Here is a 23,389-nt window from a genome sequence, read left to right as displayed (position 1 = left end):
ATAATAAAAGAATACAACACCCACAAAAAAGAGTGCTAGAATGCGTTTTAAATAACCAAGAAACATAGTTTGAATTCACTAAAACACCCCCCTCGACACCCCCGACCCCCTCCCCTGTACCCGAAACACCGGACCTGAGCGTCATTTGGAGAAACCCTTCAATCGCCATAGCTTTTACCTCGCTCCTCGCGTCACGTGGTGCGCCTCTGACTGGGTGGTGGGCGTGTCTTAAACAGTGGGGTTTCATTCATAAATAGTTTTGGCTTTCAAAAATCCACATTAAAGTGTCCACAGAGGAGTTTCGTGTTTATTGGCTTTGCCCGTCTCCCAACCTGCATGGACCCGGCCAGTTGAGTAGGTGAGTGCTCCCTTTTTTTCTTCTTCTTTCTTTCCATTATTTTCTATTTTTTCTTCTTCTTTTTTTGCCGCATGCCTGCTCCTCGCGCAGCCCGATTCAAGTCGCGAGCTCTACCTTCTCCGTCGGTGTCACCGGACTGATGGAAATCACGAGCGCCTGTGTGACATATCAAGACGGGCGAATTGTATGAAACCTCGCCGCGCGCGCTGCTTTTTCATCCATTTCTTTTTTGCTTTTATTATTATTATTATTTTAAGTTCACCGCGTAAATGTGATTTTTTTTTTTATCTATCAGCCAAAAACCTCCATGAGGAAACAGCTGCCAGAGACGAAGCTCATTATTTTTGTTTCGGGAAGGAGGGGGGGCGGGGATATATTGCTGTGCCAAGCAATAAAAAACGAAATGTTTTTCTTTTTCTTTTGTGCAACAGTTGTTTACTTTAATAACCGGTTATTACGAAGTCCGACATGAACCATCACGTCCACATTGTGTTCCGATACTCGGAAGCGAAACCGATACCCCGGTACCCTATACACCAGTAATGCAGCTGGCATTGATAGACGGAAATGGTGTTAAGCATGACGGGATGTGCCTTTTGGGACCCCCGCGTCTCACCATCTGCTCCGGCGAGCCGGCAAGAGAGCAATCCTCCGGGGTTCGAAACCCCCCGATGGTCGTAAGCAGTTCTCCACAAAATACCAGGCTGCATCGACTTCCATTGCTTTACTTCTTCTTTATTTTTCTCCTAATATGATTATTTCTCCTTGTGAGTCTTAAAGCCTAGCAACAGATGATATATATATATATATATATATATATATATATATATATATATATATATATATATATATATATAAATATTAAACAGTGTTATTGCATTTAATGCATACATATTGAGGCAGAAAAGAACAGGCTCTGGTGTTTGATGTCATGCCTTGTGATGGACTACACAAGACTGTATGGGGAAGCCTGTCAAGGTTTTTTTTAAAGGTGCACGTGTTGAATGCAGTTATGCACTTATGTAACAACAAACTTATTCACCCCGGCTGAATCATTAACACAAATAGTTCTGCCGCGCAGCACTGAGGCCCGGTGGGCCAGCCCCGAGCTGAAGGGGCTCAGTCGGCTGGGTGGGCTGAGGTATAGATGAGGATGCAGCAAGGGAGCTGAGGAGGAGACTCCTGAGCCACAGCCTGACACACACACACACACACACACACACACACACACATACCCAGAGCTGCTGCTGCGCACTGCCCTCCATCAGGGTAAGACGCGGGGCTGGTAGAAAGCAGGATGTGGTTCAGCGATGCAAAGGGAAGCATGCTGGTCACACACAGCCTGATGTGTTTCCAGTAACTGTATTTTTTTATTATTATTATTATTATTGTTTTTGTTTTTGTTCATGCTTGGACGGTAGACGCAGGGAGTTAGAGGCTCGGCAGTAGCTTACAGGTTGTGGTGCTGAAGTTGACAGAGCAGCAGCGACTAGCAGGAGAGCAAGGAGCACTGAGTGCTGCTGGCATGTTGCTCCTACCCTGCTGGGTGAGTAGCAATATCCAGGGTGTGTGTGTGTGTGGGTGTGTGTGTGTGGAGAGGGGTGGTGGGGAGGGAGGTATGTGTGTTTGGTGCAGCAGTAGCTGTATTAATGGCTATGATGTGTAGCAAACACAGCGGTGGCTGTAGCCAGCGTTTAGTGGTGTTTCTCTCTGTTCTCTGTTCTGTGTGTGTGTGTGTGTGTGTGTGTGTGTGTGGGAGGTAGGTAGGTAAAGAATCTTCAGGCTGATATGGAATTCCGGGTGATGATTTGCAGCCGAGATGCTGGCATTTGCATCTTCCGTGGGATTTCGACACATGCGCAGAAGCACACGCCACACACACATTTGGTTTCTGCTCCAGTGTTTTCACGTCCGTGAGATGTTTTTTCTTTCTTTCTCTAAAGCATCTTCTATCGCATCAAACGGCGTGTTATGAGACATCAGACGTCAATATCTGCCGTGCGTTGTTCCCGTGGATTCAGAGAAGGGCTGTTTTACGGCTCCATGTGCATCGTGTTTGTTATTAGCACAGTTACAAAGCAGTATCTCTGCTGGCTGACTTTGTGTTTTGATGACCAGCTCTGACTCTGGTAACAGTCATTTCCTCTGTGTGTGTATGTGTGTGTGTGTGTGTGTGTGTGTGTGTGTGTTATCTCTCAGGGGGACTCTCTAGTTGGCCTGGACCATGAGCAATGAGTCTACCGTCTGGAACATACCAGAAAACTCCACAGTAAGTCTGCCTTTCGCCACCAGCCTATTCTCAAACTTCCTGTGTGTGTGTCTGCGTGTGTGTGTGTGTGTGTGTCGTCTGGCCAATTGACGGGCTAATAGAAAACATCCTGACCTGGACCTGACATAATTAAATCTCTGATCTAATCTCAGCTTTAATTTCCCCTCGCAAGAGAAATGAACACGTGACGTCGGAGTCCAGCGCTCATAAACACTTACTGTGCGTTCTTCCACGGAGAGTTCAGCAGACACTTCAGGGGGTAGGGGCGGGTTAGGGTAGGATTAGGGGTAGGGGTAGGATTAGGGTAGGGTTAGAGTTAGGGGTGGGTTAGGGTAGGGGCGGGTTAGGGGCAGGTTAGGGTTAGGGTAGAGGCGGGTTAGGGGCAGGTTAGGGTTAGGGTAGGGGCGGGTTAGGGGCAGGTTAGGGTTAGGGTAGAGGCGGGTTAGGGGCAGGTTAGGGTTAGGGTAGGAGCGGGTTAGGGGCAGGTTAGGGTTAGGGTAGGGGCGGGTTAGGGGCAGGTTAGGGTTAGGGTAGAGGCGGGTTAGGGGCAGGTTAGGGTTAGGGTAGGGTTAGGGTTAGAGTTAGGGGTAGGGGTAGAGTTAGGGCTAGTTTAGGGTTAGGGTTAGATTTCGGGCTAGGTTTATAGGGGGGGTAGGGTAGGGTTAGAGTTAGGGTAGGGTTAGGGCTAGTTTAGGGTTAGGGTTAGATTTCGGGCTAGGTTTATAGGGGGGGTAGGGTAGGGTTAGAGTTAGGGTAGGGTTAGGGCTAGTTTAGGGTTAGGGTTAGAGTTCGGGCTAGGTTTATAGGGGGGGTAGGGTAGGGTTAGGGTCCTCTGTCGTCTTTACGTAACGTTGGTCGTCACCCTACTCTGGTGCGGCCGTCTATCATTTTATTTAAACCGTTTATATTTCTCTTCTGCCTACATCTGCAAAATTGGATTAAAAAAAAAAAAAAAACGTAAAAATATAATTTATTAAAGGAAGAAAATTGGTGATTTAGTCATAAACTCAAGTGATATATGAATCCCCAAATATGTATACGGCGAGGAAGTTAATTTTGTCAAGAAAGACATAACTCTTACTAAATAAAATAAAATCAAAAGAATTACTGACATGACATGTATTATGTCTGTGTTATTTCCAGTAATCATGTATTTATTTATCTTAATAAATCAAATTAGGCTTTTCGCAGTAAAAAGTGCTTCCTAGCTAACCGCTAGCTGCTAGCGCTGAACTCCTGTTTGCTTTAAGGAATAATTAATAATAGACACTCAAGCTCAACGCAAATGTGCCACTCACGAAAAAATAATATGAACAAAATGTGTGTTCTCGGGTCGTGGTGGTAGATCGGTGAAAGACCTTCATCGTCATCTACTTGTGTGGGAGCTCAAGCGGTGGATTAAATCCAGTTTTGTCAATACAAAAACGGAGCGGAGAGATTTTAAGACGTCTAAACATGCTCATCCAAACGGAACTAAAGGATCTTTTGGTGCCACAGAGCCTCCGCCGGGGCTCCTCGTGTGCTTAATTTACTCAGCTGCAGTCCTCCCTGCGAGAGCTCTCCCACAGCTAAGGTGCACCGTAAACAGGTTAATAGCCCCGCCGGCCATTGATTCATTTCACCGGTGCATTTATAGATTCACTTCATGCAGGTCGGCCAGCCGGTGGGTTTAAATCAATCTATTAAGCTTCTCGGTGTTGCCGGGAAGGTTAAACAGCTGCACTGATCACGTGACTCGCATACTTTACTTTATTGAAGTCGTACATTTATAATTTGTTGACAAGGGGGGCACGACTTATACATTTAACGCAAAAAGCATTTGTTTCAACTTGAATGTGCGAAAGGTATGACTCTTAGTCACATTCTATCAATAATAGAAAGAAGTGTGCAAAAGTAGGAATTATTTGATGACAGAAAAACATCTCTTCTTCCTTTTTGTTACAGATTTAAGGGACTCAAAATAACATTACATTTCAATTAAAAAAACACCTTAAAAGATGGAGTTGAGTTGAGAAATGTATCTTTATGATATATCCTTAAACGGATGGCATGCTAATGTCCCTCTCTTACAAAAATGTGATTTCTGGATCTAAACTGAAACACAAATCTATCTATCTATCTATATATATATATCTATATATATGTGTTTATATACATATAAATATGTATATTTCCAGTTGAAATCCCTCCAAATGGAAAGCAGCATATTTAGCGCAACTAATGCAGTCTAATTGAGTCAGAATTCTAATTTGAGGCTTTTAGAAAATCAGATTTTGACATGTTTCCGCCGCTCAGAGAGGATATCAGTTGATGCTCATGTGGGCAGCTCTTTGCTTTACTCGTGCTCTCTCTTTTTAAAGCGCAGGACGACACCGACCTTCCTTCCTGTTGAATCTACTTCACTTCCCCTCACTGCCTACTCACGAATGAGTTGTACAATGACCAGTTAGCAGACCTGTCGGTCCAGGTTTCTCCAATGATCTACCGATACATCCACCTTTGCCCTCCCGTTTGTCTCCCAGGAGATCCCGTTCGTGGCCGAGGAGCAGCAGGATGGCTCCGTGCTCCTCCCGGTGATCCTCTCCGTCTTCCTGGTGGGAACCGTGATCTCCATCTCCGTCTTCCTCCTCGCCTTCCGTCGCTGCTGTCGAGGAGGGCCGTGGTGTGCCAGGTGCGAGGGAAAAGAAAAACGTTGTATTTGTGCACGCACGACATCATCCACTCCGAAATACGTGTCCCTGGAAATGTTATTCCCCCGATGCAGTGCCGTTGTGTATGTAAACAGGGCTATGAACTTGCATAATGGATAAGGCTCTTTCGGGTGGAAGAGCGAAGCTAACAGCCTCCTGTGGAATCGTCCCGTTCGCTCCACCCAAACCCGTCTTCAGAGTCCCATAACAGGCGACGCAGCGACCCATTAAACAAATGAAAGCATCGAAAGCTGTGTTGCAGTAGGACGGTAGAACACATTATGTAACCCCAGAGAGACACATGTTAAAGCAGGACAACGTAGTGCATTCACTCATGAGACATGTCAGCTGTTTGAGTGTCCGCCCCCCCCCACCCCCCTGTTATTAAAACCCCTTTTGCTGAAACACACACTCAGTAGTCACGCTCATCTCCGTGCGATTCTCTCTGTGTTTATTCAGCGGCAACATGGCTGCCCCCTCCGGACGCTTTGTCCCCCTCCACAGCGGCGCGCAATCATCAAGCACACTTGAATTTACGAGGGCAGCGCCAAGCTACATGCAGATAAACGGAGAGCGCGGAGGAAAAGGCGAGGCCTGCAGGAGGGAGAGCAGGGGAGACTGGTACAAATGATGAGCGTAATGAGATTTCATAGCAGCCATCGGCGGTGATTAATCTCGCATCGGTGCCCAGCCCTGTGTGTGTGGGTGTGTGTGTGCACGGGGAATACACACACACACACACACACACACACACACAGTGTGAGGAAGCGGGAGCCACAGAAGGAAATGAAAGACAAGAAGAAGCACAGATCTGGGTGGATGGAGAAATCCCTCAAGTCAATTCACACCCACAGACACGCACACACACAGACAGACACGCACACACACACACAAACAGACACACACAGAAACACACACACAGACACACACACACACACAGAGACAGACTCACGCACACACACATGCAACTCGTATCTCTGCACAAAGGAATCAGATGGAGCAGAATGTCCGTGAGGAGCTTTCAGTTCCTTGTTCCCCCCCCGAGGGTTATCAAGTTTCCGGCAATGATTGAGGCCCTCATCGATTATGCAGCCGGGAAAAGCAGACGTTTAGACAAAACAGCGGGGTGGACATCCAGTCCCATTGCCGTGTCTTGCAGCTGGGTTTTTTAACAGTAACGCAGCTGATGGGAACGCCCGGTACTCCGTCGGGAGCATTGATCTGAGTGTTTCTGTGTGCCCCCAGGGCCAGCGATGACCCCGAGAAAACCAACACCACCTACGTGGAGGAGTGTCAGCCCACCCATGGTAAGAGAGAAATGGACAAAGAGGGAGCTGGTGGGGATAGGGAACAGATAGAGAGGTGAGTAGAGGGAGGCGTAATGGAGACATGGCAGACTGGGAGATGGAGGGATGGAATTGATGGAAGTGTGGATATTTTTAGCGCGTCAGCGCAAATGTGTAATGTCTTTTCCATTTAAAATATTGTGATCTCGATCCAATTAGTTTAAGTAGCTGCGCCACTCCTGGAACGCAGTTTGACATTTTGGGGCCCAGCAAATGTCTGGGATGCAAAATGATTTATAAAAAAGAAAAAGAAAAAAGGAAGCTTCAGTTTGGCACCAAACTTGCTTTTGTAAGGCTTTTTTGTTTAGTTTCTCCGTCAGCAGTTTGCCACATAATAACCGTACTCGGGTCTGAACATCAGATACTTCACTTCAGACTTCTAAAAATCTTTTCTTTTCTTTTTGTCGGGGGGGTTGTTATGACTTCAGTATACAGTTGAAAGAGGGGAAGGACTGGTTTGTGGTTGGCGCCCTGAGCCCCGATCTCAAAAAGGGAAGCACAGATACAACATTAGGCAGAGCCATGGGAATCCCATGATATATTAGATGAATCATCACCTACGATGTGGACCAAAGTGCACATACAAAATGTACAAAAAACAATAGTCAAGCTTGGTACGCGATTAGATCATGGTTTAATTTGAAATCATGTTGCACCACTAAAACTAATAATCCAGTTTCCAGCTGTCATGAAGCTGAACAGCAAGATAGGACAATACTTTAAAAACGGTTCTGTATCTTCCATCATTTGGCCATATTGCTCCATTAATTCAGCCAACAAGTTTTCTCAAAGGGTTAACGTTATGCTAACTAGCTGTTAGCATAACTAGCTGACTCTTTAGCTAGCTAGTTACCAACTATGTAACAATTTGTTAAGGAATACAGAGCAGACAAAGATTAGAAGGTTTCCGCCCCTTTGTTATAGCTCACTTACTATGTCGCAACACATTTTTCAACAAAAAAAACAAAGATCATTTTTTATTGGGCAACAAAGCTCTGCTTAATTTAAAATACTCGATTTATCCATATTAAACCTTAATATTAGAATCTATTAATCCCATGAAGGCCATGCTTGCAGCTGTGGCTGTACTGCTAGCATGCTCACAGTGACAATGCTAGCATGCTCACAGTAAAAATTCTAGCACACTCACAGTGACAATGCTAACATGCTCACAGTGAAAATTCTAGCATGCTCACAGTGACAATGCTAGCATGCTCACAGTGACAATGCTAACATGCTCACAGTGAAAATTCTAGCATGCTCACAGTGACAATGCTAGCATGCTCACAGTGACAATGCTAGCACGCTCACAGTGACAATGCTAGCATGCTCACAGTGACAATGCTAACATGCTCACAGTGACAATGCTAACATGCTCACAGTGACAATGCTAGCATGTTCACAGTGACAATGCTAGCATGTTCACAGTGACAATGCTAACATGCTCTCAGTTACAATGCTAGCATGCTCACAGTGACAATGCTAACATGCTCACGGTGACAATGCTAACATGCTCACAGTGACAATGCTAGCATGTTCACAGTGACAATGCTAACATGCTCTCAGTTACAATGCTAGCATGCTCACAGTGACAATGCTAACATGCTCACAGTGCAAATGCTAGCATGTTCACAGTGACAACGCTAGCATGCTAAAGCCTGGCATGAAAGATGTTTCACCGTTTTAGTGTTTAGTGTTTTGGTCGGTTGTTAGTTTTTAGTATTTCACTGAACAGTCAGGAGAGCGTCACAAGTCCCGAGGCTTCATCCTCTGGGGACCATTAATGTTGTTGAGATGTTTCAGCTGGAGCAGCGAGCACTAACATGGCTGTACATTATGAGTACCGGTAACAATAACCCGTCACTCTTCCTCCTCTGTCCCTTTCCTCTCGGGCCTCCGGTAGAAATCACCATCAGGGTGGACGATTCCGACTGCCTGTCAATGGCCAGCGCCCACAACCAGGAGACGGAGCGCTTCCTCTCCACGGGCACCATGGGCCGCCGCGTCTCCTTCAACGAGGCCGCGCTCTTCGATAACAGCAAGAAGGCGCAGGAGAAGGGCCGCAGGTTAGAGAGCCTGGCGGACACAGAGGCACACATTTGCAAAGTCTCACATTAACGTCCAGTGCACTCCATACTTGCTCTCTGTGATCAAAGGATCCCCACATTTAACTCTGTCCATCGCTCTTCTATATTAGTTCATGGTTAAGATTGAATCCAGAATACATTAAGTGTGCTGACGACACCAAGAGGTCTCACCCCTTCTCATTATTTCATGACCCTGCTTTTTTCTCTTAAAGCCGGGAGCCTGATGTGCAAATACTTCAAAAGGAATTCTTTCTGTGGGGCTAAATGTGGAAACCATGCAGTGCAACTCTGATGGGTTTGCAGTCAGACATTTCCCCATGGCTGTTTGCCTCTTGTGCAAGGACAAGCATCATGGTTTTCAACTTATCCAGAGTGGATGCGACTTTGTTTGTTGCTCTGTATTTAAAGGGGACATACTGTAGAAAGTTTTTAATTAAGGAGCTTTATAGATACTGTGAAGGTATTAAGGAGCCACAAGGAATTCGTTAAGGAACCTGAAAGCACTGATCTTGGCTTTTTCTTAAAGAGACAGGCGCTAAAACGGAGCGTTTCAGGTGAATGCAGCTTCACTCCTTAGACGGTATATTATACGTGGGGGCACGGTCGTTGTGACGTCACCTATTGGTTTGTTGACTTCGATTTTGAAGCCTCAAGTATAGCATTTTTTCAGTGAACGGAGGTGATGAGAGACGGCCGTGGTAGCGGCCTGTCGATCACAAGGTAGCCCCGCCCTAAAGCATGTCTGTTTTACCCTAAATGGGACTATGCTTTTCTAAATGAACATCATGCTGAATCGAGGAAAACTTGAAACTAGCAATTGAGACCAAAAAAATCATGTTTACAATGTGTACTGATGAATTAGTGTTAGGTCGCCCCCTGATGGCCATTAGAAAGAATGCAGGTGGGAGGCACTTCCGCATTGGCTTCACTGCCTGGTTTATTCAGGCAGACAAAAGGGGAACTATGAAGTGTTTTTTACGAACATTAAAGCATTTAAAAATATCTAGTAGAAACTATCTAGTATAAGTGTGGACCTGAAAATGAGCGTGATATGTCTTCTTTAACTCTCTGTCGTTCTCTCCAGGTACACTCTGACCGAGGGCGACTTTCACCACCTGAAGAACGCCCGGCTCACACACCTCCACATGCCTCCCCCGGGCCTCAAGATAGTCACCATCCATGAGTGCGACTCGGCTGAGAACAGCGTCGCCATGACGACGCGCCCTGTCGCCAAGTCGACACTTTCCATCTTCCAGGTGACGGCCCTTTCACCCGCTTTCGGTCGCGATGCATCGCTTTGTCTTAATTAGAAAGCGCCGGGATCAGAGATCTCTCTGCCGGCTCGGGTTAGTGTCGTGCGCATGGATTTCCCCAATGCTGTTGCAAAGCTGACAGCTGGTGAGAGGATCTGGACACGATATTAATTCGCGGCGTTCACGTTAACATGAAATACAAACTTTCTAAGTGCCTGGCTGGTATTTGTACTATTCAGATATAACTGGATTAATCAACAGAGCTTTGCAGAAAACACGCGTGTTCAACGACCGATTCAAAAGGGGGTAATTATCTTTTCGTGTGCTTCCCTTCAGCCGATGCTGTGCCCTCTGCCACAAACAGCGCTGACCAGCCTGAGTGTCAATCCCGGCTGTGCCCTCCCTGGAGACGCCCTCAACTCGGTGGTGGACACCAGCTTCAGTGAGAACACTGCTGCTCTCGGAGTTAAAGAGCCCATCTCCAGCTCCGTAAGTCGCCCCCTCTCCCCCCCCAATATTGCTGTCGAATATATTCTGCGTGCAAGTGACGGTGAATATTTATTTAAGTTCAAGGGGGGGGGGGAAAGCATTTTAAATGGTGCAAATGTATCACAAAGCGCTGTGAGCGTGCATACAAGTCACCTGTAAGAGCTCGTGCTTTGGAAACATGCGGTGTGTGAGAAGTGTGTATGGAGTCAATCATTTGCGGAGCGATGGCTTTTCTGAAGATACATCACTGCGGCAAACGGCCATTCAGGAAAACCAGTCAACCAGTGAGTCATATTGAGGGCTCGAGAGGGTCACGGAGCCTGAGGGAGGGCCGACGAGAGTGATGGTTGATGGGTAAACAAGGAAGCCTGTGTGGAACATCACTGTCAGAAGGGATTAAATACACGCCAACCAGTCTTGGCAGGTTTTTCTGTCTGACCACGTCTGTCTCTCTCTCTCAGATCGAGATGATGGGCGCGTGGCCCCAGGGCAGCGGTGTCGGAGAAGGGGCCCCTCATGCCGGCGGTGGCGGCGCGGGAAGCCAGGGGCCCGTGCTGCAGTTCTTCACTAAACTGCGGCGCCACGCTAGCCTGGAGGGGTCCAGCCCCTACTTCAAGATCAAGAAGTGGAAGCTGGACAGCAGCCAGAGAGCCTCCAGTCTGGACACCCGAGGTAACGGATCCTCGAGATAGATGAGACAGATACTCGTATTTTTAGAAAACAGTCGGTGCCAATGCAAGCGGGGAGGTGCAACACTCTCGGAACTGGTAAAAAAAAACAAATAAAGTGGGCCGTTTTCTTTCTTAGATGTGTTTTCTTCTATTTATTTAGTATTTCTGGCAATATTCCCTCGTTTCCGAGCAGACGACCGTTAAGCAGGGGGCTCCGGCAACCGACTGTGAGACGCCTTTTTGTGGCGCTAAGACTCGGAAATACACACAGACACACACACAGACCTACAGGACAGATGGCTCAGTGACGTAAAGTCAATCTGAGGCCCCCGACACACACACACACACACACACACTTCTTTCTCCCTGCGCTTCCCGAAGGCTCAGTCCTCCGATTTCTACCGGGGGGGGACCGAGGAAAAAAAAGATCACACATAATCCCCTCAGAAACCTCGACACCTGATGGAAGCTTCCTCCTGAACTAAGTGTCTCTTCCGTCCGGCCCAACTCCCCCTCCCTCACCCCCCCTACCTCCCTCCCCATGTGTGTTGCGCGCCAGGCTCTCCAAAGCGGAGGCAGTTCCAGCGGCAGCGAGCCGCCAGCGAGAGCATGGACCAGGACGACAACGACGCGCACCACATAGACCTCATCCAGTACTTCGCCCGCACCCGGGACCTCGCCTACGGTCCCGGCCACCCGGCGACACGCCTCCTCTCGCCTCCTTCCACGCCGCCCCCCTCCCTCGGCAGGTATCTTTAATTCCCTTGCCATTCATCTCGTTCACTGCTTTTGCTGCCTTGCACTCATTTTTCTTCTTCGCCTGTCGCTAGAAAGCGTACGGTAATGTTGTACAGTGAGAGACGGCTCTGAAGTCCCAATTCTTCACCACTTTGATTGACAATACAAAGAGTGCTTCTATCACACACAAGTGGATAGAAACACATTTTGAATTAAACTGTAAATCATTGGAAAAAATATAGAAAAGGATGTTTTCAAACCGTCCTCTTTGCTACATGCTCTGTAAACTACCGTGTAAATAAATACTATTTATCCACAGGCTGATTTGCATGTAATGAGATCCCTGTAAACAAGAAGCACTTTCACCACGTGGTGCCCAGATGTAGGGAATTCCCAGAGTGCACTTTTTTTTCTTCCGGAGAGTGAAGTGGAGAATCGGGACACGGGGTTTATTCTGGCATAGGAAACCATTCCATCGCTGACATGGTCTGATGACGTCCACAAACGGGGCAAAGGGTCACTGCGTTTCTGTTACTTTAACAAGGCGTTGCTATGATGCAATTATAGCAACGCAGACCCCACCCCCAATATTAGCTTATAAACAAAAAAATAACCAATCTCCCTTAGTAGAATTTACATCACAGACTAAGGATTAAAACAAAATCAATATTTGCGGACATTTGTTGTTGAAAACAAAAGCAATTTCCTGGAAGCCGCCGCGCTTCTGCCGATCTCGCTCTATAGTGTGTGTTCCTTGCAGTATGCATTCTTTAAATGTGCTGATGCAGGGGGTTTCTTTACTCGAGCACGGCATGGCATCAGTATTCAGCTAAATTCAAGATTAAGGACATGCAAACAGCAGCCATTGCAAGTCATGACAACCATTCTGTGCGGTGTGAACACAGCCACGTGTCAGATGAATGTGTCATTCAGGTAAATGCTCTGACACGGACGCTTGTTTTGCGTGTCCCGTGTGTGCTCCTCCCCCTTTTCCCTCTCTCCTAACTATTTTTCATGTCTTGTCTCGTCCCTCCACACCTGTGTGCACGCTACAGGGTAGAGGTAGAGGTGATGGTGGAGCCCAGCTGCAGCCATGGAGGGCCAGGGGTAATTGGCCTGTCCCCTGATCCCCAAGACGAAGCACTGTCCCTGGCAAGAAGGGAAGTTGCAGACCCCCCAGATCCCCAGGACCCCCAGTCCCTTTACAAAGACATATGGAGCCTTCGCGCGACACTGGAACAATACGCCGCCTCCGACCAGAGCAGCAACAACGACCGGAACTCCGTCTGCAGTGACGCTGAAAGTGTGTGTTCGCTGGGCGGGCGCACGGAGACGGGAGGAGGAGGAGGGCCGCCCAGCTACCAGTCCCAGGATTTAGGGGACGAGGGTGGAGAGGACGACAAGGACATTTCGATGTATTTGGACGAGAGGTCGGGGGTGACGGAGGGAAGAAAGAGGAAACAGAAAAGCACAGACTCGGAGCGAGGGGCCAGCGACGGAGAAACGGGGACTCGTAAATTGCTGCAGATGGACAGCGGCTACGCGTCGATAGAGGCTCCGTGTCGCGGGCCGGAAGACCTGCGACTGTTTGGGAGCGTTGGCGGCAGCCCGAAGGACAGGACTGCCCACGAGAAGCGGCACTACTTTACCAACGCGGGGCGCAGCGGCACCGTCGGCGAGAGCTTTGAGTCTCATCTCTTTGAGGAGGAGCTGGAGGACGAGTTGCTGCTGGGCGCCAGCGGAGGGGTTTCCATAGAAACGGGTGCCGGTTCACTGAGCTGGGTCCCGTACGGTGAGACGCTCGCACCCCGAGAGGCCGCGCGGCCTTCCCCTCAACCGCCGGACCTGCACCGGCGAGACTACAGCATCGACGAGAAGACGGACGCCCTCTTCCACGAGTTTCTCCGCCACGACCCTCAGTTCGACCAGCAGGAGTCGCCGCTGAGGAAGCACCGGTCCCGGATCCACCTCCGCAAGCAGTGGCAGCGCCACAAGCAGTGGAGCGACCCGGGCGTCAGACACTTCCAGACCTCTTTCGACCGACTCCGGGCCCCGCTCAGGAGAGGCGACAGCGTGAACTACCCGTTGGACACGAGCTACCACAGCACGCTCCCCCGCATCGTCAGCGCTCCCGACGAGGAGACCAGCGAGGGGGCCGGCAGCGCTCCCGACGCTCCAAAGCGCGTCGCCACCGAGACTCGGGGCAAGGACAGGGAGCGGGTCAGAGACGCGGAGGACGACGCCCCCTCTTCCCCGCCACCTCTGTGGCACTCCGGCGAGCCCGAAGACCCTCAGGAGGACAGCAGACAACACGCACTCCCACCCGAGCCCCCGGACGAGCGCTCGCCCCCTCAGCCGCCGGACTCCTCGGGCTACGGCCCGCAGACCATCACAGCGGAGCTCACGGACAAACTGGCCGCTCACCTGGGGGACAGGCTGTACGCGGGCCTCCGCAGGACCAAGGACTCGGCCGCCGAGTGCGTGACGGTGGCGGCCGCGCGTGCTTCTCCGGACCACAGCCCAGTGTAGCAGGGCTCCAGGCGTCCTCCTCCTCCTCGTCATCCTGCCGATGCACACTTTTCCTTTTCTTTTTCCGTTCGATTCGTCCCGCCTCCGTTTTTCGCCGTCTCTCCGCGCGCAGCTCGAATGGCGTGCTGGATGGGAAGCGTGCTTTAAATCACCTGACGTACAGATGATCCACTAGAAATGCAGCCGGCGGCGACTCGTGCCATCACGAAGCTGTGATGCAAGATAACAGACAAACAGAGCTAACATAACAAATATCATAAGCTTTCAGTAATCACTGTTTCCTCATTAATTGGGTCTGAAGTCTATGTCCATCTCTGGCTTCTTGTCTCTGCTCTCCAGTTTGAATGACTGAAACCAATATGGCGTCAGAGCGTGTGGATCCACTGTGAAACCAGGTGCTATCAGATGAGTGGAAAGCTACAGATCTGGACGCATAAGTGGGAAATAAGTAGTTTTATCACTATGTATGAGCTACAAAATGATCTAAAATATCTGAATACTCAATCAAAGGCAAATTTGAAGGGACTTTTCACCCCAAAAATGAAAACTACCTCTCACCTGTAGCGCTGTTCATCATCTAGATGGTTTAGTCGCCGAGTGTCGGAAAAACTTTTAAGAGGAAGTGGACGATAGGCTCGCGTTTGTAGATTATGGCGATGTGGATTTTTGGGTGAACTGTCCCTTTTTAAAAGGTTGTTTAGATCAGTAGTTCCCAACCTGTGAGAAGTCAGAGAGGATTAAAGTGATTTATGTTTCTATTACAAACAGTTATGTCTGGTTTTGTCCTCAGCGATCAGTTACGGTCTCCGTAGAGCTGCGTCAATCTCATCCACGCTTGTTGCCAATTTTGTGCCAATTTTTTCCGACTTTTTCCCGAATGTAACTCGCTCCGTTGGGAAGATGGCGTCGCAAAGCTCTGATTGGTGGAATGTTTTTCGTGGTCCGGAAATGATATAAAAAACAAATGTCGTCTTTCTTTTGTTCCCATCCACCAATGTTTTATAATTCAACGCATGAATATTATTAGATGTTTTAGAGTCATTAAATAATTATTATTATTAAATTTCTGCGCTATAATTGGTCCACTGATCCTAATTTTGACAATAAAACCTTCAAACTTTGCACGATATTGCGTGCGTTCAGCTTCTAAATGGCTTCGATACGGCTATTCGATGCTTTTTGATTTTTTTTCCTGTAACTCCATTATCGAAAATCAAAGTTGACTTCATTTAAGTTAATTTATTTGAGTAATTTCACTACTTGTGATGTGTCATGAGTATTTGCACACAGCACAGCACCTGCCCTGATATAGTGTCACAGGGGTTCCTGTGCTAATAATAAACATCTTATTTTTGTCTCTTAAATGGAAGAGAATGTTGCTGCATGAGTATAGAGAGTATTTTTGTAGGCCAACCCCGAATGTTAGCATCGCCACTGGGATTTTTCCCATTGTTTTTTTTAGATTATTGCAGAAAATAAGCTACATTGCAAACACAACTTTATGATACAAACACCTTGTTTTTTGTAGCTGAGATAATCTCCAGAAATGCACGCCACTTTTATAATGTGTGAGTGCAACGCTATGAACACGAACTAACACACGCTGTCCACGTTAGCCACTTGTTAGCAACCGCTAACGTTTCCAGAGAGCGACACAAACTGACGCGTTTATGTCGTAGGACAAAACGTTTTAAATCTCGTACGCTTGTGTGTCAACCGTCCTCATTTCAGGCATCTGACAAAATAAAACCAGGACTTTTTAAAGGGGCCACAAGCCAAAAAAAAAGAAGGTTGGGAACCACTGGTTGAGAGAGTTGGGACATGAATAACGCAGTTAGCAAAGGGTTTTGAAAAGGAAGATATCCTCATCGTGAGTCCGACAGCTCGCGATGCTTGTTGTTTTGTTGTTGTTTCTTTTGACTGAAAAATGCTATGTGACAACTGTGTTTATTTTTTAATTCGTGTGCGTCTCCGCATTGCTTAAATGACAATGAAAACTGAGAGTGTGGCAGGTTTTTTGAAGCGGACCGGTTCAGAACCAATAGACCCCGGGGCGGCCACTCATGGCATCACGACTCTTCACAAGTCACGCTAACCTCCATAAACTACGACTCTTTGCACTCTGGGCATCACTGGCATCGACCTCTGACCCCCCAACCCCCCCCCCCCCCCAGAACAAACTTGTTTACGCGCCGTGAGGTGGGCAGCAGCGCCTTGAAAAGCTCTGAGATGGCTGTGGGTGTTTATTGAATTTACAAGGAGAGGCATGCTTTCTTGTGCATGATGCCTCTGAGAACAGGCTGTATTTGTCCCCCTTCCTCCCACCTCTTATTATTATCATTATTATTCTGTGCCTCTCATTCGGCTTCATTTAAAAAGAAAGCGAGAGCAGCAGGTTGACGGTAACCCGGTCACGCTCGTGTCCTTCTCAGAGGCGCCGCTGGGCTTCCCGTCTCTCTCCCGCGCAGCACAGCGAGGGGAAGCCGCCGCAACGAGATGGTGTTGAATATGAATCGTGAGGAGAAGGAGTTCCCCCCCTTTCATCCCTTCGCCTCCCTGTCTTTGTTCTTCTGAGGCTATTACCAAATCACCAAATAGAAAATCAAGGAGTGGGGGTGGGGGGGGGGGGGTTGAAACACCTTATTCTCCTCTCTTTGCTTGTGTGTGATGCTGCTGCTGATGCTGCTGATTACGATGATGCTCCTTTTCAAGTTTACCCAGATTAGATCTCTCTCCGACCGCGTGACAGGAGTCTCCTCTTGTGGATAAGTGCAGATGCCGCGTTCCCCATTAGGAGAACTCCTCCAAAAAAAAAAGGGCGCAGAGAGCGAAGCGTTATATAAATATATATATATATATATATATATATATATATATATATATATATATATTACGGTTTCTTCGCTCCCCTTTTCTTTCACGTATAGGCCCCAATCACAAATAACCCACCGTGAAAGAAAGCGTTCTTTTTTTCTTTTCTTTTTTTATGACGGCGATAATCAGCAGAAGGGAAATTAAATCCTCCCCCTGTCACTTACAACGGAACCGATGGGTCCCCCTCGGTGACACCAATTACTCGGCACATGCTGACAGGGTGCTGGAGGAAAAAAGGCAAAAGTCGTCCGCGCTCCCAACAGATCAAACGGGCTAAAAAGCGTCGGCGACGACGATGGAGAGAGAGGAAAAAAATGTCCCGCAAAAAGGGGGTGGCGTTCCCGTACATGTGTACAAAGATTCAACTCTGCTGTGTCTACGAGCACAATGTCACAAGAGCTAGACTAAATGGACGTCCTCTTTTAGGTTTAGACTGATGCTGTATAACTGGGGGACACTGTGGTGAAATAATGGTGTTTTTGCGTACTAACCAGTAGCCTGTCGAATGCGTTGGTGCATCGCTGTGTGTAGGTCTGCATGAGAGTTCACATTTTAGTGCAAATCTTCATGTTTTCTCCCGAGTTGCGGTACAAAAGGATGCTGCGTATAGTCGTCGCTCATTTGTTAAAAACGCGGGGAGCGGAAAAAACGTCGGTACGACTTTGAGATTTTTTTTGGGGGGTACTTTTAAAGAGTCGTGCTAGGATGCTGTGATGATTATCCCTTTTTAAAGTAGAAGTATTTCTGTATTCCTTGCTTGTTAGTAAAAAAAAAAAAAAAAAGGAAAAGGAAAATGAAAAGGGTCTTTGCTTTTGTTGATCCAAATCGATTGAGCCTTGAGGGACCAAATTATCGAGGAGAAAAAGAAGAGAGAGGAAAAAAAAGGTGTTATTTTAAGGGTTGTTTTTTTTCCAAATCTGTGAATAAACGAATGAAGCTAAAAGTGTTTCTAACTCGCTTTATTTCAAGGGGACGGCCGGTAATCGAGGCGTGGGAACGGATCGCAGATAAGGTTCCCTCTCATGAATCTCATCTCATTTTCTCTTTCTGAGGCTCGTATTGATTTCTTGCCTCTCCTTATCACCTGCTTCAGATTAATTGGAAAGAACAGCCAAATCCAGCCGGTGATCTACAAAGGGCCCGTCTACTTCTTCTTCTTTGTACCTCGTGATCTCCCCCGACTGGCCTGTATAGCCTTGAACCTTTAGACGAGAGCTGAGACAATAATACAGCCGGACTATATGATACAGAACTGCAAAGTCACCACGCGCAGTGCAGCGTAGTGCGTTGTGACTCGATAAACACGGGGAAAGATGGTTTGCGATCCAAACCATTTTATTTATTTATTTTTTTGCCATGTGCGCCGGAAAAAAAACTGCATTACGGCACTATTTACTTTAAACAAGTCTACTCGAGCACTTTGCAGCATGAAAATGGCAAAACGACATCTTGGCATTTTTTTTTTTTTTTTTTGCTAAAACAACAAAAAACGTGATACAAACTTTAGTTATTTACGAAAAGTTTCATGCCACAAACAAACGATTTCAGATAATAAGAAAATGATCGATTGGCTCTTGCACACCACGTGAAACATGGCGGAGTTACACTTGAGTGTCAAGTAAACCAAAATAGTGTTGAGTTATTATTTACGATTGTCAAAGAATGATGATTAGATATCCCTTAAAATCAACGAAGGAGAACAACAACCAGACGAAGCAATAAGAAGAAGGCGTAATGTTTATTAAAGCAAACAGTCTGCAGTTTCTGCCTGGAGCGGCATCATTTCATTTCATTTATTCTCTTGGAAGAACGCACTTTTCATAACATCGAATGTATTATCTTCGTCCACCGATTTAATACGCCGTCGCCATGCTGACGGACTGCAGAGTGAACAAGACTCTCCTCTGCGTTCGTTTCACTTCTTTTGCATCATCCCGAGTTTCCTTTCCTCCGTTACCCGTTATTGTCCGTCAGCCAATCGCTGAGCTGGACGCGCTCACCTGTGAGCCAATGAGGGGTGGTTCCTTCACAATGTGAGGCTGCGCGGTGTGGAGAATCCAGCGCAACCTCCTTTGAGGCCGGTCACATATCCAACATGAATGAAATGCCCCCCGAGCTGCGTGCACTGCACCAACTGGGCACTGTGAAGCAACAGGGGGGGCCTCCAACACATCGACGTACATAATCCCACTGACATTTGTAATACTGACACCTAAAAATCCAGCCGTGTGATACCCGTTGAGATAAGGATGGCAATTAATATTGTTGTTGTTTGTATTGTCAACACAATTTCCCCATCATGCTTTGACCGTTGTGCTGAATGCCAAGGCTCCATAAAGGAGATGAGTCCAAGGGGGGGAAGTCAATTGTTCGCAGTGAGTTAAAAACCACACTGTTCATGTTAGCATGAAAACTAAAGTGTCTCTTTAGCGACTGGGGAAAAACAAGCCTAAAAAAAACACGACAACAACCCCCCCCCCCCCCCCCCCCGAATACAGATGTTAGGAGACGCTTCGGCTGCATCACGGCTTGTTCCGCGCCGTCGAGAGCCACAAATTGGAGATGGCGACGGCGTTCCCCTGCTTCGTGCCCTTGCATCACGCGCCCCCCACCCCACACACACACACACACACACATCATCGCACATGTAAGGTCTACCCCCTCCACGCGTGAATGAACACATATTTGCAATTCCCCTCCGCCTCCCCTCTCTCCAACACAAGACGGACCGTAATCAGGGATGCTTCTGAGAGGAAAACCCTCTCCCCACCCCTCCTCCACCACCACCTGCTCCCTCATTCCCCCTCCACCCACGCATTAACCCCCTCCTCCCAGATTTCCTTTTAACGAGAGCGGCTCCAGGCGAAGGAGAAGATGCACGACGACTCTCCTCTCTCGGCTCGCGGTTAGGCGTCTATATATTCTATTCCTCACGTTTGCGTGCGGCTAAATAAATGTGATGCCAAACGCTGATGGGAGTGAAATAATGTCAACTGAGCAACAACTGTGTGTGTTAGACACAGCAGAAAGTAAATAAAATAAAATTTAAAAAAAGAAGAGAGGGGTTTTACTACCGCGGCGTGGTTTTATGAATCGCACAGGGAGATAGCGCCGAGGAGAGGAAGGCAGTTTAATGAACAATGGCAATAACACCATTAGATGTGTGGCGTCTGTGCAGATGGATGGTGATGGAGGGCGGCGGGGGGGGGGGGGGTTCATTCTTTTGGGAAAACAAATAGAGGACTAGGGGACTCTATTAAAGCGCCTACGCTTGTGCTGCTAAATGAATCATGGAGAGAGAAAAAAAGGAGGGGAAAGGAAAGAAAAGAGGGTGAAAAATGCAGACGGTGACAGACGGACGAAGGAGAGGAGAAAGAGGGAGACGCAGAGCGGCGGAGATGAATGGACCAATCAGGGTTGGGGGAAAGAGACGGTGGAGAAATTGAAGCGAGCAGGAGAACAACCCTAGAAAGCTGATTATGCAGCATCTCCTTCCCACGCAGTCTGCCCACGCTCCCTCTCTCCATCGCCACCTTCCTCCTCCTCCTCCTCCTCCTCCTCCTCCTCCTCCTCCTCCTCGTTTAGGATTCTGCTCCATCCATCCCTCCCTCCCTCTCGCTCCTCAGCTGCGTCAGAACTCTCCACTGCTTAGCTTTTCTTTTCTTTTTCATACGCAGACTGAAGCTTTTTGGGCTATTTGTTACACTTCACGATGAGTTTGAAGAACAGGAACACACACACACCCACACGCACACACACACACACACACACACGCGCTCAGACGTTAGTGATTTATCGTGTGTATCGATCGAGGAGCCGTTTAAAAAAAAAAAGAGAAATCCCATTTCAACTGTCGTCGTGTGTTTCATTAAGGTCCGGGTGAGAGATCCCGCTGAGGCGTTTCATAAGTCAGCTGATGACAGAAACAGTCACGACGGGGTTAAATGTGGACTAAAAAGTGAAATAGTGCTGTTGGGGGGGGGAGGGGGGGGGGGGGGGTTCCTCGCCAGTCCTTGTGTGTAGTTGCTGTGATTACACGGTGGACACGCTCCTTTGTCCGGAGCTCTGTCTGCTCCTGCAGATGGAGAGATTCTCTTGTTCACCTGTCGGCACACGGACTCCCCGAGAGCTCCAGTCCACCTTCGAGGGACAGCGTGTCGGATTTAGTGACATCTAGCTGCGTGGAAACTTAAACACCCCCTCTGCTCACTCCTCTCTTTTCCAACGTGGTCAGGCCACACGCTCTCACTCCATTAATGTCAAACATCGGTCAGCGGCCTTAAGTTGAAGCTTTGACGTCCGTCCAGTCTGACGCGTCCGTTTTCTTCTCGATGCACTTGTGTGCTCACGGGAAGTTAAGTGCAGGCGACGAATACCGCGGTGTAAGGTTTAGGAAAAGAGCGTGGTCGAAGGTCACTTGACTTGATCCATACCATAATAACACTACATTAAGAGCGGAAAGGAAGTCACCGCGGTCGCGTTACTGCACTTTCACAAGCGTCGCGTATATAAAGAAACAAACAAAAAAAGCTCTTTTTAGAGTGATTGGTTTTGTCCGTTCTGGGCTTCTGTAGAAACATGGCGGAGGACCCGCTCAGCTTCTACGAAAGGCTCATCCTAAAAAAATAACCAAAAAGCACATCAATGCTTAGCTCCAGATTAAAGGAGAACGGTAATGCGTGTTGTATTCCAGACCTGCTCACAGAGCCTGTGTACTGGCCCTTTAAGACAACCTGGGAGAGACGTGGGACTCACGTCATCTTGAGACTCCCAAAACATCAACGGCGATGTCAACGGCGTATACCTGCCGGGATGTGACTGGAGGATTATGACTCAGAGGATCCTCCTAATCAAAACATCAATGCTTCTCCAGGTGACACGCCACCTGAGGAAGTGAGGGGGGATGAATTGAGTTGCTGAAGCGACTGACCAATAAGAAAAGAGACGATTAAAGCAGCTAATATATTATAATAATGTAAATGTAAAAAAAAAAAATGTATCATCTGAATTTGCACCTTTATGGAGCTTTAAAGTGAGTTTAAGCTGTTTGTTAAGATGTCCGGCACAAACAATCCTAATTCACTGGACACTGATTTACTACTGAAAATATGAATCACATTGAATTTTTCAATATCCATTGCACAGGAGGCGGTGCTGTACAGGTACGGTGGACACGAAGCCTGACGAAGGTAAGACAAAAATTAACTCTAACGGTTCTTCTGGGTTTTTGGTTATATTTGATTCCTGTTTTTAGTTTGAAAGTCCTCTCCTCTTGTGTTTTACTTCCTGCCTTTTGTTTTTGTTTCACTGCCCGCGTGAGCGTCTGCCCCGCCCCTCTTTACTTCCACCTGTCGCTCACCTGTCCTGTCGTCACCTCCCTCTTTTTTGCTCTGCACTCCCAAAAGGCCTTCACCTAACTCCATTGTGGTTGGCGTCGGGTGCAGCCTCTGTGTTCCACCAAGAAAGCTCATTGTTTCACCCGAGCTGGGTGTCAATTAACTGACACTGAGGTGTTTGTGATTCATTTCCGAAGAGAGAGAGAGGGGGGGGGGGCGTCTTATTACAGGAACACAGGAAATAACTCCACATAATGGCGTGTTTTTTCTCTCATTGAATCGGAGCTAGCAATTGTTCTTGGAAGATAGAAGAGTGTTATACGTGCCTCCCCCCCCCCATCCACCCCCCTCTGTTGTTGTTTTTTTTGCCTCCCCCGTCTCTTCTCGCACCACCCGCCTCCTTCAGTGGGCTGCTTCTCAGCTGTGGGTTCACTGATTAGCCTGATCCATAAATAAGTCATCAAAGCGAGAGCAGCCACATTCGGCTCGCCCTTATTATCAACCAGTTCTATTGCACACACACACACACACACGCGCACACACACACATCTTCAGATCCCCTATTAACCCCTCTCTATGTGTTTTATTGGAGGATAACCGAGAGACAACTTGAGCCTGTTTATCTCCTGCTCTCGATGAATACAACAGGAGGAATAACAGTGATTTTAGAGTGTGTGTGTGTGTGTGCGTGTGTGTGTGTGGGGCCGAGGGACAGTGGGATCCTGAGAGAAAAGGGAAACATACAGTCG

At 47.8% G+C, this 23,389-nt stretch overlaps 1 protein-coding gene across 4 annotated transcripts; it reads left to right on the top strand.

Annotated features, from left to right (window-relative positions):
* The first annotated feature begins 232 nt into the window (after positions 1-232).
* Positions 233-17,302, top strand: cbarpb (CACN subunit beta associated regulatory protein b). 4 transcript variants are annotated; one of them, XM_034530755.1, is made up of 10 exons: positions 233-354; positions 2,558-2,627; positions 5,150-5,298; positions 6,563-6,624; positions 8,567-8,729; positions 9,835-10,006; positions 10,340-10,492; positions 10,954-11,164; positions 11,723-11,912; positions 12,957-17,302. In XM_034530755.1, the coding sequence occupies exons 2-10, from the start codon at positions 2,583-2,585 to the stop codon at positions 14,428-14,430; spliced, it is 2,619 nt and encodes an 872-aa protein (XP_034386646.1). In that variant the 5' UTR covers positions 233-354; positions 2,558-2,582; the 3' UTR covers positions 14,431-17,302. The 4 variants fall into 4 exon arrangements, with proteins under 4 accessions (XP_034386646.1, XP_034386645.1, XP_034386647.1 ...); XM_034530754.1 differs by having other exon boundaries at positions 233-358; positions 12,957-17,301; XM_034530756.1 differs by lacking the exon at positions 233-354 and adding an exon at positions 1,618-1,904.
* Positions 17,303-23,389: the final 6,087 nt, after the last annotated feature.

Source organism: Cyclopterus lumpus, chromosome 4 (assembly GCF_009769545.1).
Source record: "Cyclopterus lumpus isolate fCycLum1 chromosome 4, fCycLum1.pri, whole genome shotgun sequence".
Classification (NCBI taxonomy): domain Eukaryota; kingdom Metazoa; phylum Chordata; class Actinopteri; order Perciformes; family Cyclopteridae; genus Cyclopterus; species Cyclopterus lumpus.
The sequence above is the reverse complement of the archived record's forward strand: the minus strand, read 5'-3'. Positions and strand labels throughout refer to the sequence as shown.

Excerpts from the sequence above, each read along its gene's own strand:
- cbarpb (XM_034530755.1), top strand. The coding sequence starts at position 2,583 with ATGAGCAATGAGTCTACCGTCTGGAACATACCAGAAAACTCCACA. Across the intron at positions 6,625-8,566 it reads GGAGTGTCAGCCCACCCATG|AAATCACCATCAGGGTGGAC; the intron begins GTAAGAGAGAAA and ends GGCCTCCGGTAG. Across the intron at positions 10,493-10,953 it reads AAGAGCCCATCTCCAGCTCC|ATCGAGATGATGGGCGCGTG; the intron begins GTAAGTCGCCCC and ends TCTCTCTCTCAG.